At 41.2% G+C, this 12,364-nt stretch overlaps 1 protein-coding gene across 1 annotated transcript; it reads left to right on the forward strand.

Moving 5' to 3' along the window:
* The first annotated feature begins 77 nt into the window (after positions 1–77).
* LOC136436466 (PAN2-PAN3 deadenylation complex subunit pan3-like) lies at positions 78–12,109 on the forward strand. The gene is made up of 18 exons (XM_066430461.1): positions 78–243; positions 1,410–1,509; positions 1,915–1,981; positions 2,564–2,637; positions 3,240–3,408; positions 3,803–3,978; positions 4,516–4,686; positions 5,187–5,244; positions 5,833–5,991; positions 6,360–6,476; positions 6,891–7,001; positions 7,680–7,839; positions 8,168–8,255; positions 8,673–8,812; positions 9,106–9,235; positions 9,734–9,798; positions 10,451–10,589; positions 11,338–12,109. The coding sequence occupies exons 2-18, from the start codon at positions 1,450–1,452 to the stop codon at positions 11,503–11,505; spliced, it is 2,052 nt and encodes a 683-aa protein (XP_066286558.1). The 5' UTR covers positions 78–243; positions 1,410–1,449; the 3' UTR covers positions 11,506–12,109.
* The last annotated feature ends 255 nt before the right edge of the window (positions 12,110–12,364 follow it).

Below are 12,364 nucleotides of genomic sequence, written 5' to 3' on the forward strand. Positions count from 1 at the left end.
AAGATAGTGCTATACGGCATGATGTGATATAAGCGAGTTATACCGTTGGAAGATCCAGATGAGATATTAATAAACTCTTCAGTAGCCTCTCAACAGAAACAAGAAGGTGGTTGTGGTTTTAGTTCTCAGGTTGTTGTTGTTGTGGTTCAATTATAAGGAGGAAGGGGATAGTTTTTCGGCCAAGATCTCTTCTTACTCGAGCCCAGGACTACGATAGAGCGTTCGGAATGACCAAAGGGTCATGTAAGTACTGTAAAGAGCTTTCCTTATGGGAAGTTTACTAGAACGACGTTCGATGAACTGAAGCACTTTTTGTTCACATTTGCGTGGGGGAGGGGGGCACGTACGTTTGATTTTTCCTAGAAACTTGACAATCGCTAGCCATTTTTGATAGATCATGTTCGTATTTAAGGATAGCAATGTAAGATCGCGTCCGTAACTCTCAGTTTGTCGTACGGAAAGCCAACGGTACTGCGGTGTTTGACAGAAAAAAGATTCATAGTCTAGCTGAAGGGCTTGAAAATTATGAATTCAATTTGTTTTTCAATCCATACGGGTTGAAAGTTGTGGCCTTGTGAGGTCAATTCAAAGTTGTGGCCCTCGTAAACAGTTATTTTCGCACTAGAATGTACTGTAACGTCCATAAATTGTCCAAGTCTTGGACAGTGCAATTGCTTTTTAAGTTCATAAGCAGTTTATGGCTTGGTGGTATCAGGTTTTTGCTGTCCCAGGTTTGAGGTCTCATAAATGAGTTCTTACCTTTGGTTTCAATGAGAAAACACCCACCTTACATGGGCATATAACTAATTTAATCTACATAAAATGTTTTGATGATATTCAGTACGCCCATTCACCATACATGTACATTATGTGATAAAAGATTGCGCCGAATAATAACGTGCACACGCAATCCCCTTGTTTTACATTTGCAAACTGCGCTTATTATATTACGGTAGGCACTTTTGCACTGCTAGCGAAAAACTGCCCCACTCCAAACGTCAGACAGCGCACCCAAATTCACCGTGTTGTATTTTATTTATGTCATACCCACCCGCAAAAACACACATTTCAATGTGAAATGCGTCGGAAGTTGAGAGCTATTGTGTCCTTGAACAAAAAAAATCATAACAACATTGATTCCAACGTCCAAATCCGGTACTCAAATCTTTAACAGCAGCGCAACAGGCGCACTGAAAGTAAGTTGGAATTGCTCAAATTGAACTATCCAGGAGGGAAACCCGGGCCGTACTGTAAAGTATGGACCAGTCCAAACACCCGTATCAAAGGTTATCGCAGCCCGGGTATGATCATGATGATGTAAATGAGATGGAACTCCTTTGTAATATGATGAATGACTTGGGGGTTTTAGGACTGATGATCATGTTGACATTTTATGTTTTTCTCTACAGAGCTTTTTGACGTGTACGTAACGCTCCCACAGTCGCCACTATGTATCGCAGCGACAGTGGCGGTGGAGGGGACGTCCCCCATACCATGGACAACCATATGGTCAGTAGTTTAGTCATGGCTGTACTATTAGGAGGGCTACAATGATTTTGTGAAGCATAATCAACCATTTTGATTCAATGTAATCCTTATTCAGGTCCCTCTAAGTTAACATGGAGCATATACGCAATCAGTACATTTAAACAGCAATTGGCATCTGATAGCGTGGCTGCTTGAAGTTAGCATAAAAACGTATCTGCTACCTTCCTGAATTTAGCATTAAGTGTTGTTGGGACCCTTTATGCAGACCCCATATAGCGTATTAAAGACATGCATTCACAAGAAAAATCATGGTGCTCTGATAGTAAACATTTCTTATTTAGTTCGTGAGTAATAGTTGTTTGTATTGAATTTCTTGATTTGTTTACAATGTTGGTATATACTTTCTTTCTGATTGGTGTTCTCCAGAATTCCAACAGCAGTCAGAACGGAGCTGTACAGAACTCCAGGCCATTTTTTCCTGCAGAAGGGCAAGGTAAAAACTTCACCATTACACTCGCATTGTATAAACTGCCTCAGGGCGTAACAGATGGCCAGTGTTGTGCACTATGTATGTAAGACTGGACTGTTAGATTTGATCCACTCACACTGGGATCATGTATCCCTGCTCTTATAGATAAGTGTTGTGGGATCTTAAAGTTAACCATGCTCAAGGTGTCTGTGCCATGGGACCTCCATTTTATATCCCATCAGAGAAGAGGTCTGTAACCGAGGCTAGTTATTCAATTTATGTCAGTGATGGCCGATTTCTCGGCTGCTGGACATTCCCGGAAGAAGAAGAATCATTGTCACCTGAGTCGAGTGAAAAAATTGCTGTTACGTACCTTTTCCCAAGGACACAACATTGGGATCTGTTACTAGTATTAGTGTTACTTTATATTGAACAACCCTTACTACTACAAGGCCACCATATAATAATGCGTACAGGGCTAAATTCTGATATATAATGCTGTTCCTCATTGCTATCATTTTTCATGTAGTATTTTTGGTCATCCATCATTGTAATTTCTAACATTTCCTGACTTGCTGAAGTTTATCAATTTTTGTATCTCCACAGCTCCTCCCCAGGAAGCACCAGCTGTGTTGAACAACTTCTCCTCTCTCTCAATCTCTTCAAACAAAGGTGGCAAGGTAACAGAACATCCAACTTTGTCATAAAAACAGCACCATTTTTCCATAAGGGCTTTCAAATGTTATCTCCCTGAAAGAGAGATATTGTTTCCGGTGTGTCTGTTTTTCTGCATTATGTATTTTCCATATGCAAGTCACTGCAGAGTGACAGGGAGTAAAGGTCACAGTTCATCATCATTTGCCAGAAGGTCATAGTTGCCAGAAGTAGTAAGTTATCAACCTTGTGTGACAACTGACAGACATTCCAGGTCATGAGGTCAATGAAAGAGCCTACTAGTTCATGTGGAGGTATTTTTTTGGTCTGTCCGTTGGTTCTTTTTTTTTTTGCAGTTTCTTATTTTCCATATGCAAGTCACCTTTACTGTATAATGACAGGAAGTGGTCGATGGACACAATAGTAATCAAAACCTTATTTGCATAAAGACATTTAAGAAACTCTAATTAGATCTTTGTTCTTTGGGATGATTTATCAGGTGTACATTGTTTACCTGCTATACCGCAACATACTTGCTTTTGTAGGAGTAAGATCACCTGAATAGATTCTTGCATATAATTATCTTCGCCGAGTACTAGTTGTGTCTGTTTTAATTCCTTTGTTTCAGATTAAGGGAGTGGACGCCCATGAGTTCATCCCTGGAAACAGGATGTCGGCAGCCAGCTCGGTGCCGTCGATGACAGGGTTGGGCGTCAGCATGTCCAGCCCCTCGCTGTCCACCATGCTGTTCACAGCACAGCCACACACACCTGCTGCTGGGGCAGCAGTGCCATCTGGTGAGTGTCATTGGTACTGCAGTGATTTCTTATACATATACTTAGTAAGGCAGTTGGTAAGTAAATGCAAAATCATACATATGATAAAGTCTCAATTATGATATTTGCCAGTTATCTACTTGCAATATCCCTTCTTCGTTTGAACTATAGCAGAAAATGTTACTGTAAATCGTAGAATATTTGCAAAGGTGATATGTTTGCAGTTTTCGTGGTGACTTCTTATTGTAAACTCATCACAAACAAACATATGCTCTGTCTTGTATTACATTACAGTTGTTTCAACCACAAACCCATGTAGACACCACACTCTTAATTTTCACTGTGCTGCGAAATTTAGATGCCGTGAACTTAGATGAACTTACAGTATCCTTTTCATTCCCCCCCCCCAACAAAGGTGCTTCCCTGTCGGCGGGTGCCTCTCCTCTGGGGTCCCCCCTGAGCTCCCCCGGAGCGAACAGGCGCAAGCCTCCGTACTCCGGTAGTTATGACTTCATCCCCGGCCAGACCAGCACTCCTGGTGGCACCATGCAGCAGCAGGCAATGGGACCGGCATCCAGCGCACCTGCCATGGTAGGGCATGCAGGTTTTTTTACTTTTTTGTTTGTCTGTTTCTTTGTCTGTTTGTTTGTTTGTTTGTTTGACTCTTAAGCTTTTTGATAGTTTTTAGATGAAATTCGCCTCTGAAAATACAGGAAATAGCATTATTGGGGAGTAAGTAGTTCTAAAATTTTCTGGGGGAACATGTCTTCTGTGCTTGCCACTGTAAATCTTGACATTTTGCAGTGGTTTTCTTTTGCAGTTTTCGTAGTAACCTCTCCACTGCAAATTCATGACACCCCAAATATGTGCTTCTAATGTCCTACTACTACAGAATTGTTCCAACTACAAACTAAAACATCTGACTTCCTTTCCTTTCTTTGCAAAATTAAATGAATTTACAGTACATGTACTTTGCTTTGGTTTTTCCAATATGGCGGGAATCAGGAGCATTTGCAAAGCTTTGTATCCAGTTACAAGTTACCCATTGATTTTTATAAAGTCTTGAGGGTAGAATTTTAAATTTTGACCTTGTGCCAAGAGTTATTAACAGCGTAAACCTGCTTCCAGCACGATTTTGGTGGCACGATGTACTTCTACACCGGCTCCCAGCATGCCAGACACAGTCCGTTGCCAGCTGCGCTGCTGCCAGGTGGCCACCTGTTCCACCTGCCCCACACGGCGCTCATGAAGCCCAAGGCCAACCAGCCGTCTTTCTTCATGCAGGACGAGCTACGCCTGGTCAGACTTGTTTGTTTGTTTGTTTGTTTGATCTTCATGCAGTAGTCACACTACCTAACAACATTTAATACTCGTCATCATGCTCTTAGAATACACACATTTTTACCCTAATACTGTTTTTATATATTTGAATCATACACATGTATATGGGAACCAACTATTATCAGTGCTGTTGCTACTTTACAATTAAAAGTGAACGTTGACAGTTGACGTTTCCTGCCTCAAAGCTACCATCATTATGATTTATAAATGAAAAAGATATGTATCGTTGTAAAAAGAAAGTATCTTGTAAGTATCTTTGCAGATTTCCACCAAAATTTAAAAGTTTAACCTATGTGGGGGTAAAACAACAACAAAAACCGAACAGATTTTTGTAAGAGGTTTTGTAGATTTGCAGCAGAATTTAGAAGCCTAAAATGGGGTAAAATGACAATAAAACCGTAAGTATTTTGAAGAGCTATGAGTGTTTACAATGTGTAACCCTGAGCTCTCTGTCCCAGGACACCCTGCGGAGACAGTACCTACTGGCTGCGCAGATAGATCCAGTTCAGCACCCAGGTCAGAAACTCATCTTTACTTGTATCTTGTTTGTCTCTTGTTGTTGTTGATGATGACAAGTGAATTTGTGTATACATTTGTTTGTTCATTTCGCCGAACTGGTAAACCAATTTTGTGTTTTGTACGGTAAGTACAAGCTGCGTAAGACTGGACTGTAAGGTTTGATCCACTTACACCGGGAATGAACTTTACTCTTTTCGATAAGTGTGGTGTGATCTTAAATGCGTTAATGCGTGTAGTGTGGCTCTCCTCAAATAGGACCTCCACATTACATGTATGTCCCTACCCAGAGGAAATCCCTGACTTAATCTAGTTACTCATTTTCACCTAAGTCAACTGAGAACATAGGTGTAAAGTTGTTTTCCCAAGGGCACAACTTTTTGCCTGCCGTTGATTTGAACTCAGAACATTTAGATTGTAAGTCTACAACCAGAAGACCACCTATAATACCATTACTGTGTTTTTGATAAAGTTAGACTTAGACTTAGAGGCTCCTACGTCATGTGACGCATGAGTCAGTTAGTGAATTCCAACGCGCATGATACAGTTACCTGTTTTGAATATAGAACTTTTTCAATTATTCTGCAGACATTCCTAGTGAGGTAGACAACTACCACACCCTGTACCCCCTGGAGCCAGTACCGCGGGACCCCAAGCACAGGTCCAGTACCTTCGGTTTCATCACCTCCTGCTACAAGGGCATCAGTGCCAAGGATGCCATGGCTTACTGCCTTACCAGAATACATGGTAGGACACCATTCCATATATCTTATGAAGATCCACAACTTTCATCACCTATGTAAAACATTTCTTTGCCCATGTAGAACAGTTTTGCCTAGAAAAACTATTGTGTTGCCTACGCAAAGTATTGTGTCGCTGACAAAATTTTCCTGCACATGGGAAACAAAATGGTTTGCATAGGTGAAGAAATTTGTCATTGTGGGCCTTTGTACATGTACTGTCTGTCTTTGTGTAACTGTTATTTTGTGTAATGTTGCCAGTTAAACAGGCTTGTTGTATTTCTTTAACACAGAACAGACCAGAAAAAATAAATCTGTATAATTCAAGACATTTGTAAGATGCAGGTGATACAGGGTTTTTTTTTCTGTCCCCAGGTTTCCACATGGTGAACTCCAAGTGCATGCTGTTTACTGACATGTGGAAGAAGATCCAACATTCCAACATTGTGCAGCTGAGGGAGGTGTTCACTACAAAGGCGTTTGGGGAACACTGTGAGTTTATCCTATCAGAAGTCACTTTATCGGTACTGTAAATTGCAACATTTTTGCTGTGTTTTTAAGTTTACAGTTATCGCCATAGACTATACGATTCGTACCTTTGGCATCGAGCTCGTTCTGTTTAACTGATAGGACGGACAAAAATCAATAGATGATTATAAGTCTATCATCTGTGAATGAGTCCGTAGATCCCATTCGTACCAGGAGTTGCAAATCTGGATTCACAAAGGCACGAGATTGATCCAAATTCGCGAATCCTGATATGAGTGGTCTTGATCTGACTCTGATCAGAAGATGGATTCGGCAGATCGAGTCAGGTTCAATCCCGTGCCTTTATGAATCCTGATTCACAAATCCTGGTATGAACGAGGTTGATAACTCAACTGCTACTTCCTGTCCTGTGTGCAGCCCTGGTGTTTGTACATGACTACCACCCCGGGGCTGAGACCCTCATGGCTCACCACTTCAACAACCCGCAACAGAACAAGGACTTCTTCGAGGGGGCGGCTACTGGCAAAGGTAACAGAACAAAACCTAAGCTCAAAGTTAAACTATGAGTATGAGAAGATTTCGAACATTCTATGATAGCTAAACTGATTATTTTCAAGAGCTGGGTTATTGTATATGAATAAAATTTGCTGTGATTTTTACCCTATATGACTTCTTGGCACATTGACGGAAATACACGAATGACACTCTTTGGATACATATATTGGTTCAGTATACATTGTACACATTCATTTTGCAACATAGAGTTTGGAAACTGACATTTGGGTGGTTTTATTTTGGCAGTGACCTCTCCATTGTGAATTCATGACAGCAAAAATATATGTTTCCAATGTACATAATTGTATTAGAGATTTATTTCAGCTGCAAATCTAAAAAAAAACCTCTTACCATAAAATGAAACAACCTCAATAGTAAATGAATTTACAGTTTGATATAGTCTAATCAAAGTAAGACATTTGTAAACAGCAAAGGTTGTGTGAGCTCATTAATATGTGTTATCATCTTGAAACAGTATCAACTTCATGTTAGCTTTGTTTGTTTGCATAATTGGTAAACTTCGTAGCACCAGGCTGATAGGTTTGATCAACTGAAGGACCCCTATACTCATCAGTGTGGTGGGTCCTTAAATGTGCTCGAGCTGCGGCTTGAGAGTTTCAGATTTCTACACCAGTGTCTGTGTTTGTGTAGGGATGGTGAACGGACCGCGGCAGCACGCCGGCCTGCTCCCTGAGAGCCTGATCTGGTGTTACGTGGTTCAGCTCAGCTCGGCGCTGAGGACAATCCACGCGGCGGGGCTGGCCTGTCGTGTCATGGACCCCACCAAGATCCTCATCACTGGAAAGTCAAGGTCAGGACACCTCCATAGTTTACCTTCACCAAGACGGTTACAATAACTTACATGTATGTCTTAGGTAACAGTGAACAGTTTAACTAAAAAAGGTATGGATGGATCGTTATGAAATTTGGAAATGTGTTTAGGTGTTGACCTATTGAAAAAAGGATTCGATTTTGGAGCCTCTGGTGGCTTTCCCTGGTACTGCAGCAGAAGTTGTTTTTCCAATCTTGTGTATGATAAAAATTGGCTAGACTTAACAACTTATCTGAATAATTCTTCATTTGTGTATCAAATATAGACTACTTTGGGTACCGATTGCTCATGCTCTGCCACCTTGCAGGTTACGTGTGAACTGCGTTGGCATTTTTGATGTGCTGACATTCGATGTCAACCAGAGCAATCCAATGGCTCTCATTCCACAGTTCCAGGTAAAGAATTTAAAGCTTTTTTTTCTAAGAAATTACATAATTTTCACAGGCAAAAAGATTAAAAGTGCAGGTATAAATCGTTTTTTACTTTATATCCACATAAAAAATTACTTCTGCTTGGTTTAGAGACTGTAAGAAATGTAAGGTAGCAAAATGTTGCCAGCCAATGTACAGCATTTAAAGATTTAACAGTATGCATAATGACTGTCAAAGCAGACGTTAGGTAGTAATTACATTAAATATTTAGCACACGGAAGTTACCATTTGGCTAGCAATTCTCTATTGGCAATGGGGTTAAGCAGCAGAACGTGGGTTAAGAATCACTTTTCCGAAATATGTTTTGCAGAAAAGAAGTGCAGGTTTAGTATTTATAGACATCTTACATGTTTTTTTAACTGCTGTTTTTCCCCACCTCAGCAAGAGGACCTGTTGTCCCTGGGCAAAGTTGTGCTGGCTCTGGCCTGCAATTCCGTGGCTGGCATCCAGAGGGAGTTTCTGCAAAAGGCCATGGAGCTGGTGACCTTGAACTACTCCAGCGACTTGAAAAATCTCATACTGTAAGAATTAGCTTTTTTCTATTACAACATTTTGGAAAATGTACGAAATGTTGTTTTTTAGTACTAGGTATTTTTGTTGTGATTTACAACAAAATGTGCAATGATGTAGGTCCATAAGCATCATGTTGTAAGATGATGTAAAATGATTTTGAACATTCCAAATTTACCAAAAATTTGAAAGTTTCGAAATTTATGTTCAAACTGTGTATAACAACCTTTTCTAAACCTTCCCAATTTGAGCAGCATGTCATAAATGATTGAATTTTTCTGAAATGTATGTTTCTTTTCTGTAGCTATCTGTTGACCAATCAGGGGAGGCCGAAGAGCGTGAATGACATCATGCCGATGATTGGCGCTCGATTCTACACACAGTTGGACGCAGCTCACATGCGGTGTGACGTCATTGAGTCAGAACTGGCTAAGGTTCGTCCATTTGCAGTTGTTTTTGTTTCCTCATAGCTGTTAGTAACACAAACACTCAGTAGAAAGAATTCCTCTATCTTCGTTCTTTCATCAGGGTTTATAGGTGTGACTGTCTTCAGCTTTTTATTCCTAACTGAACAAGCTAATTTTGGCTTTAACAAATTTCTAACTAATATCAATGCTCATCTTCGTTGTAATGTTTATGCAAGTTAAGTGTGACAGGTTGTTCAATGTAATATAACCAGCTGCTGCCACATGCCTGTGAAGCTGGTGTGTAACGCCGAAGGGCGGTTATGCCAGCTGTACAGATACAAAGTGTTTGTATACATACTACTGGTAGATTAGTTCTTTTCACCCTACAACTACTGTATTCACGTATACCTTGGCATTACAAATTTAGTGTAACAATTTGTATCTTGTATTTCTAAGAAGAGATTCAGAGAAATCTAGTTTAGACATACCACTTTATCCCCAGAATTGTGTTGTTTTTGTTCACAGGAGGTTGAGAATGGTCGTCTGTTCCGGCTATTGTGCAAACTGGGCATCATCAATGACAGGCCGGGGTAAGTCCACTCTCAAACCAGCATATTTTTGTAACAAGGGTGCTACGCCTTCCTACTCTTGCCATGCGCCCTTTTATCACTGGGCACAAATAGACCGCACTCATACCCTGCCCACCTCCGTCAAAACACAGAGAGGTGACATAAAAATGTCAAAATTCAACATTTGACGGATGTGCAGCCATGTTCTCTAGGCAGTAGTAATGGGCAACCTCAAGCCAACCGTACACGCTCTCGCCGTATCTTCAGAAAAGACGTTATAGCCGCATAGTCCCTGTAGAACTTTATTCAAGCCCACATCCAGACTATTTTTGCCTTGGTGTGGCTTTCTTGATGGTATGAGGCTCGAATGAGCCAAGTACAGTGTGTCCTGTATGATGTGCAGCCATGTTCTCTTTAGATGAACTGCTGATTGATTGTGATTGTGATGGAGTCAGGATTGGTCATTTTTTGTATAAGGTTAACAGTAATTTAGGTTGTGTGTGTAAAATTCTTTCTACAAATGACATGAGCGCTTAAAGGTTGCCATTACAGACCCTTGCAGCTTATCCCCGCTAATTGTAAGCTCCTCACAATTTATGCCCCGCGAAGAGAGTGTAGTCGGCCCACCCAATGACAATAACAATCCTCCCTTCCTCTTGTTTCTGTGTGTTAGACTGGGTCTGGACTCTGACTGGTCGGAGACAGGTGACCGTTACCTGCTGAAGCTGTTCAGGGACTACCTGTTCCATCAGGTGTCGGAGTCGGGCGAACCGTGGATCGACATGGCACACGTGGTGCAGTGCTTAAACAAGGTACAGCTCAACAGCAACCTTAAGGCCACACCAATTTATAACGGAATAAAAAAAAAAAATTTTAAATGCTAGATTGGAAAAACAACATGGAAACAGAATCTCTCATAATCGTTTTTACTTTGGTGCACACAGTATCAGGGAGTGAACAGGGTCAGGTGCAAGTTTTCACCCCAGCCTTCTGTTTTCAAGATTTTTTTGGCTAAAATTAAGAATAATAACTAAGAAATTAAATTAGTGTGGCCTAAACAGTACATTGTACCGTTTCAATGACTTATCACATTGCGCACATATCCTAGTACTTTAGCCCTGGGAAAATGCATAGAAAAGAGATGGCATCTTAACTTTGACATTATGCATGCACCATTTAATGCTTTTAGTGCCTTTTTTTCTTGACTGACCATAATAGTCACCTGCAAAGATTGCGAAAAGTTAAGGATAAGACTAAATTGAGAAATATGTTCATGAAGGCTACACATCCAGGTAATAAGATATGCAAGAAAATACTAACTGTTACTCTAGCAACTGGATAGTTTTGCCAAAATCTAGCCAGTACCTTGAGTGACTGTTGTCTCTCATAAATGTAGAAATAGTTGTTCTTTTGACATTGTTGTAAGGGATATGATTCACACTACAAAATTAGGTTAGTATGTTGTGTATAGTTATAGTATCTCATAGTTGTCCTATGTCATTTCTAAAAAAAAGTTTTACACTATTGATAAGAGGTGAGAATTCTCTCCCTTTGTTTCAGCTGGACACGGGAGTGCCGGAGAAGCTGTGTCTGGTGTCGCGCGACGAGCAGAGCGTTCTCGTGCTAAACTACCACGACCTGAAGCGCTGCTTCGAGCAGGCCTTCCAGGAGGTCCTGACCGCCAGCCAGCCGCCCGGCGAGCAACCGCCCACCTCCCTCCACCAGTAGCTGTGGACCGGGGGCGGGCTTCTACTTACCAACAACAGAGTCGGTACTACTAACAGGAGTCACCACCTTCACATGTAACCCTGCAGTTCCGACAATAACCTGCAGGGGTCCTTCCAGTACGTGCCCGGTGGATAGTGGACCACAGAGTTGGGGAGATCACCAGATGTAAATACCCACTTTGGACGCCAGGTGATCAACAGTAAACATTTAATATCGTTGCAGCTAAACATGAAAAATCTTACTCCGTAACCGAGATCACAGTGGTAATGATAATGATAACGGAGTCAGCTAGTCAGGAAGCGGACTTTTCCCAGTCCAGAATCTCCCAGAATGTGTACGTAAAAAAAGGTGAGAGTCCTGTCAGCAGGTATGTGGAATAGCGAGGCAAGTATTATGTGAGGTCTGGCAAGCTCTGTAATTGCTAGATTGAAAGTTGTGGGACTTATCACTCGAAGCAGCTTACTACCAGACTTAGTGGCGTATTGCTGACATTGTACAGTCAGGTGGGCAGAACCACTCTTATTCCTACAGAGAAATGTTTATCTTTTGTTTCTGTGTACATGTCTTTTGCCATCAGAGGTAAATAAAATGAACATTTTGAGAGTATTGTTTCCTGCGTCATTTTTGTGTAGACAATATATTAGTACATACACATGAGAGGGGATGTTTCAAAAATCTGTCCATCAACAAGACATTAAGCATTCTCCATCTGTAGCGCCCATACCCCCATTTGTAACCTGCGTAGCCCATTTGTAACCTTCGTAGGAGACGTCCGGTCCAGAGCAGGGGACAGCCAAGGAGGAGGGCTCTGGTGGCTGGGCGGGGATTGGAACCACATTAAAGGGGGCTGTTGGTGATA

This window comes from Branchiostoma lanceolatum, chromosome 6 (assembly GCF_035083965.1).
Source record: "Branchiostoma lanceolatum isolate klBraLanc5 chromosome 6, klBraLanc5.hap2, whole genome shotgun sequence".
Lineage (NCBI taxonomy): Eukaryota > Metazoa > Chordata > Leptocardii > Amphioxiformes > Branchiostomatidae > Branchiostoma > Branchiostoma lanceolatum.

Excerpts from the sequence above, each read along its gene's own strand:
- LOC136436466 (XM_066430461.1), top strand. The coding sequence starts at position 1,450 with ATGTATCGCAGCGACAGTGGCGGTGGAGGGGACGTCCCCCATACCATG. Across the intron at positions 4,687-5,186 it reads TGCAGGACGAGCTACGCCTG|GACACCCTGCGGAGACAGTA; the intron begins GTCAGACTTGTT and ends TCTCTGTCCCAG. Across the intron at positions 5,245-5,832 it reads AGATCCAGTTCAGCACCCAG|ACATTCCTAGTGAGGTAGAC; the intron begins GTCAGAAACTCA and ends ATTATTCTGCAG.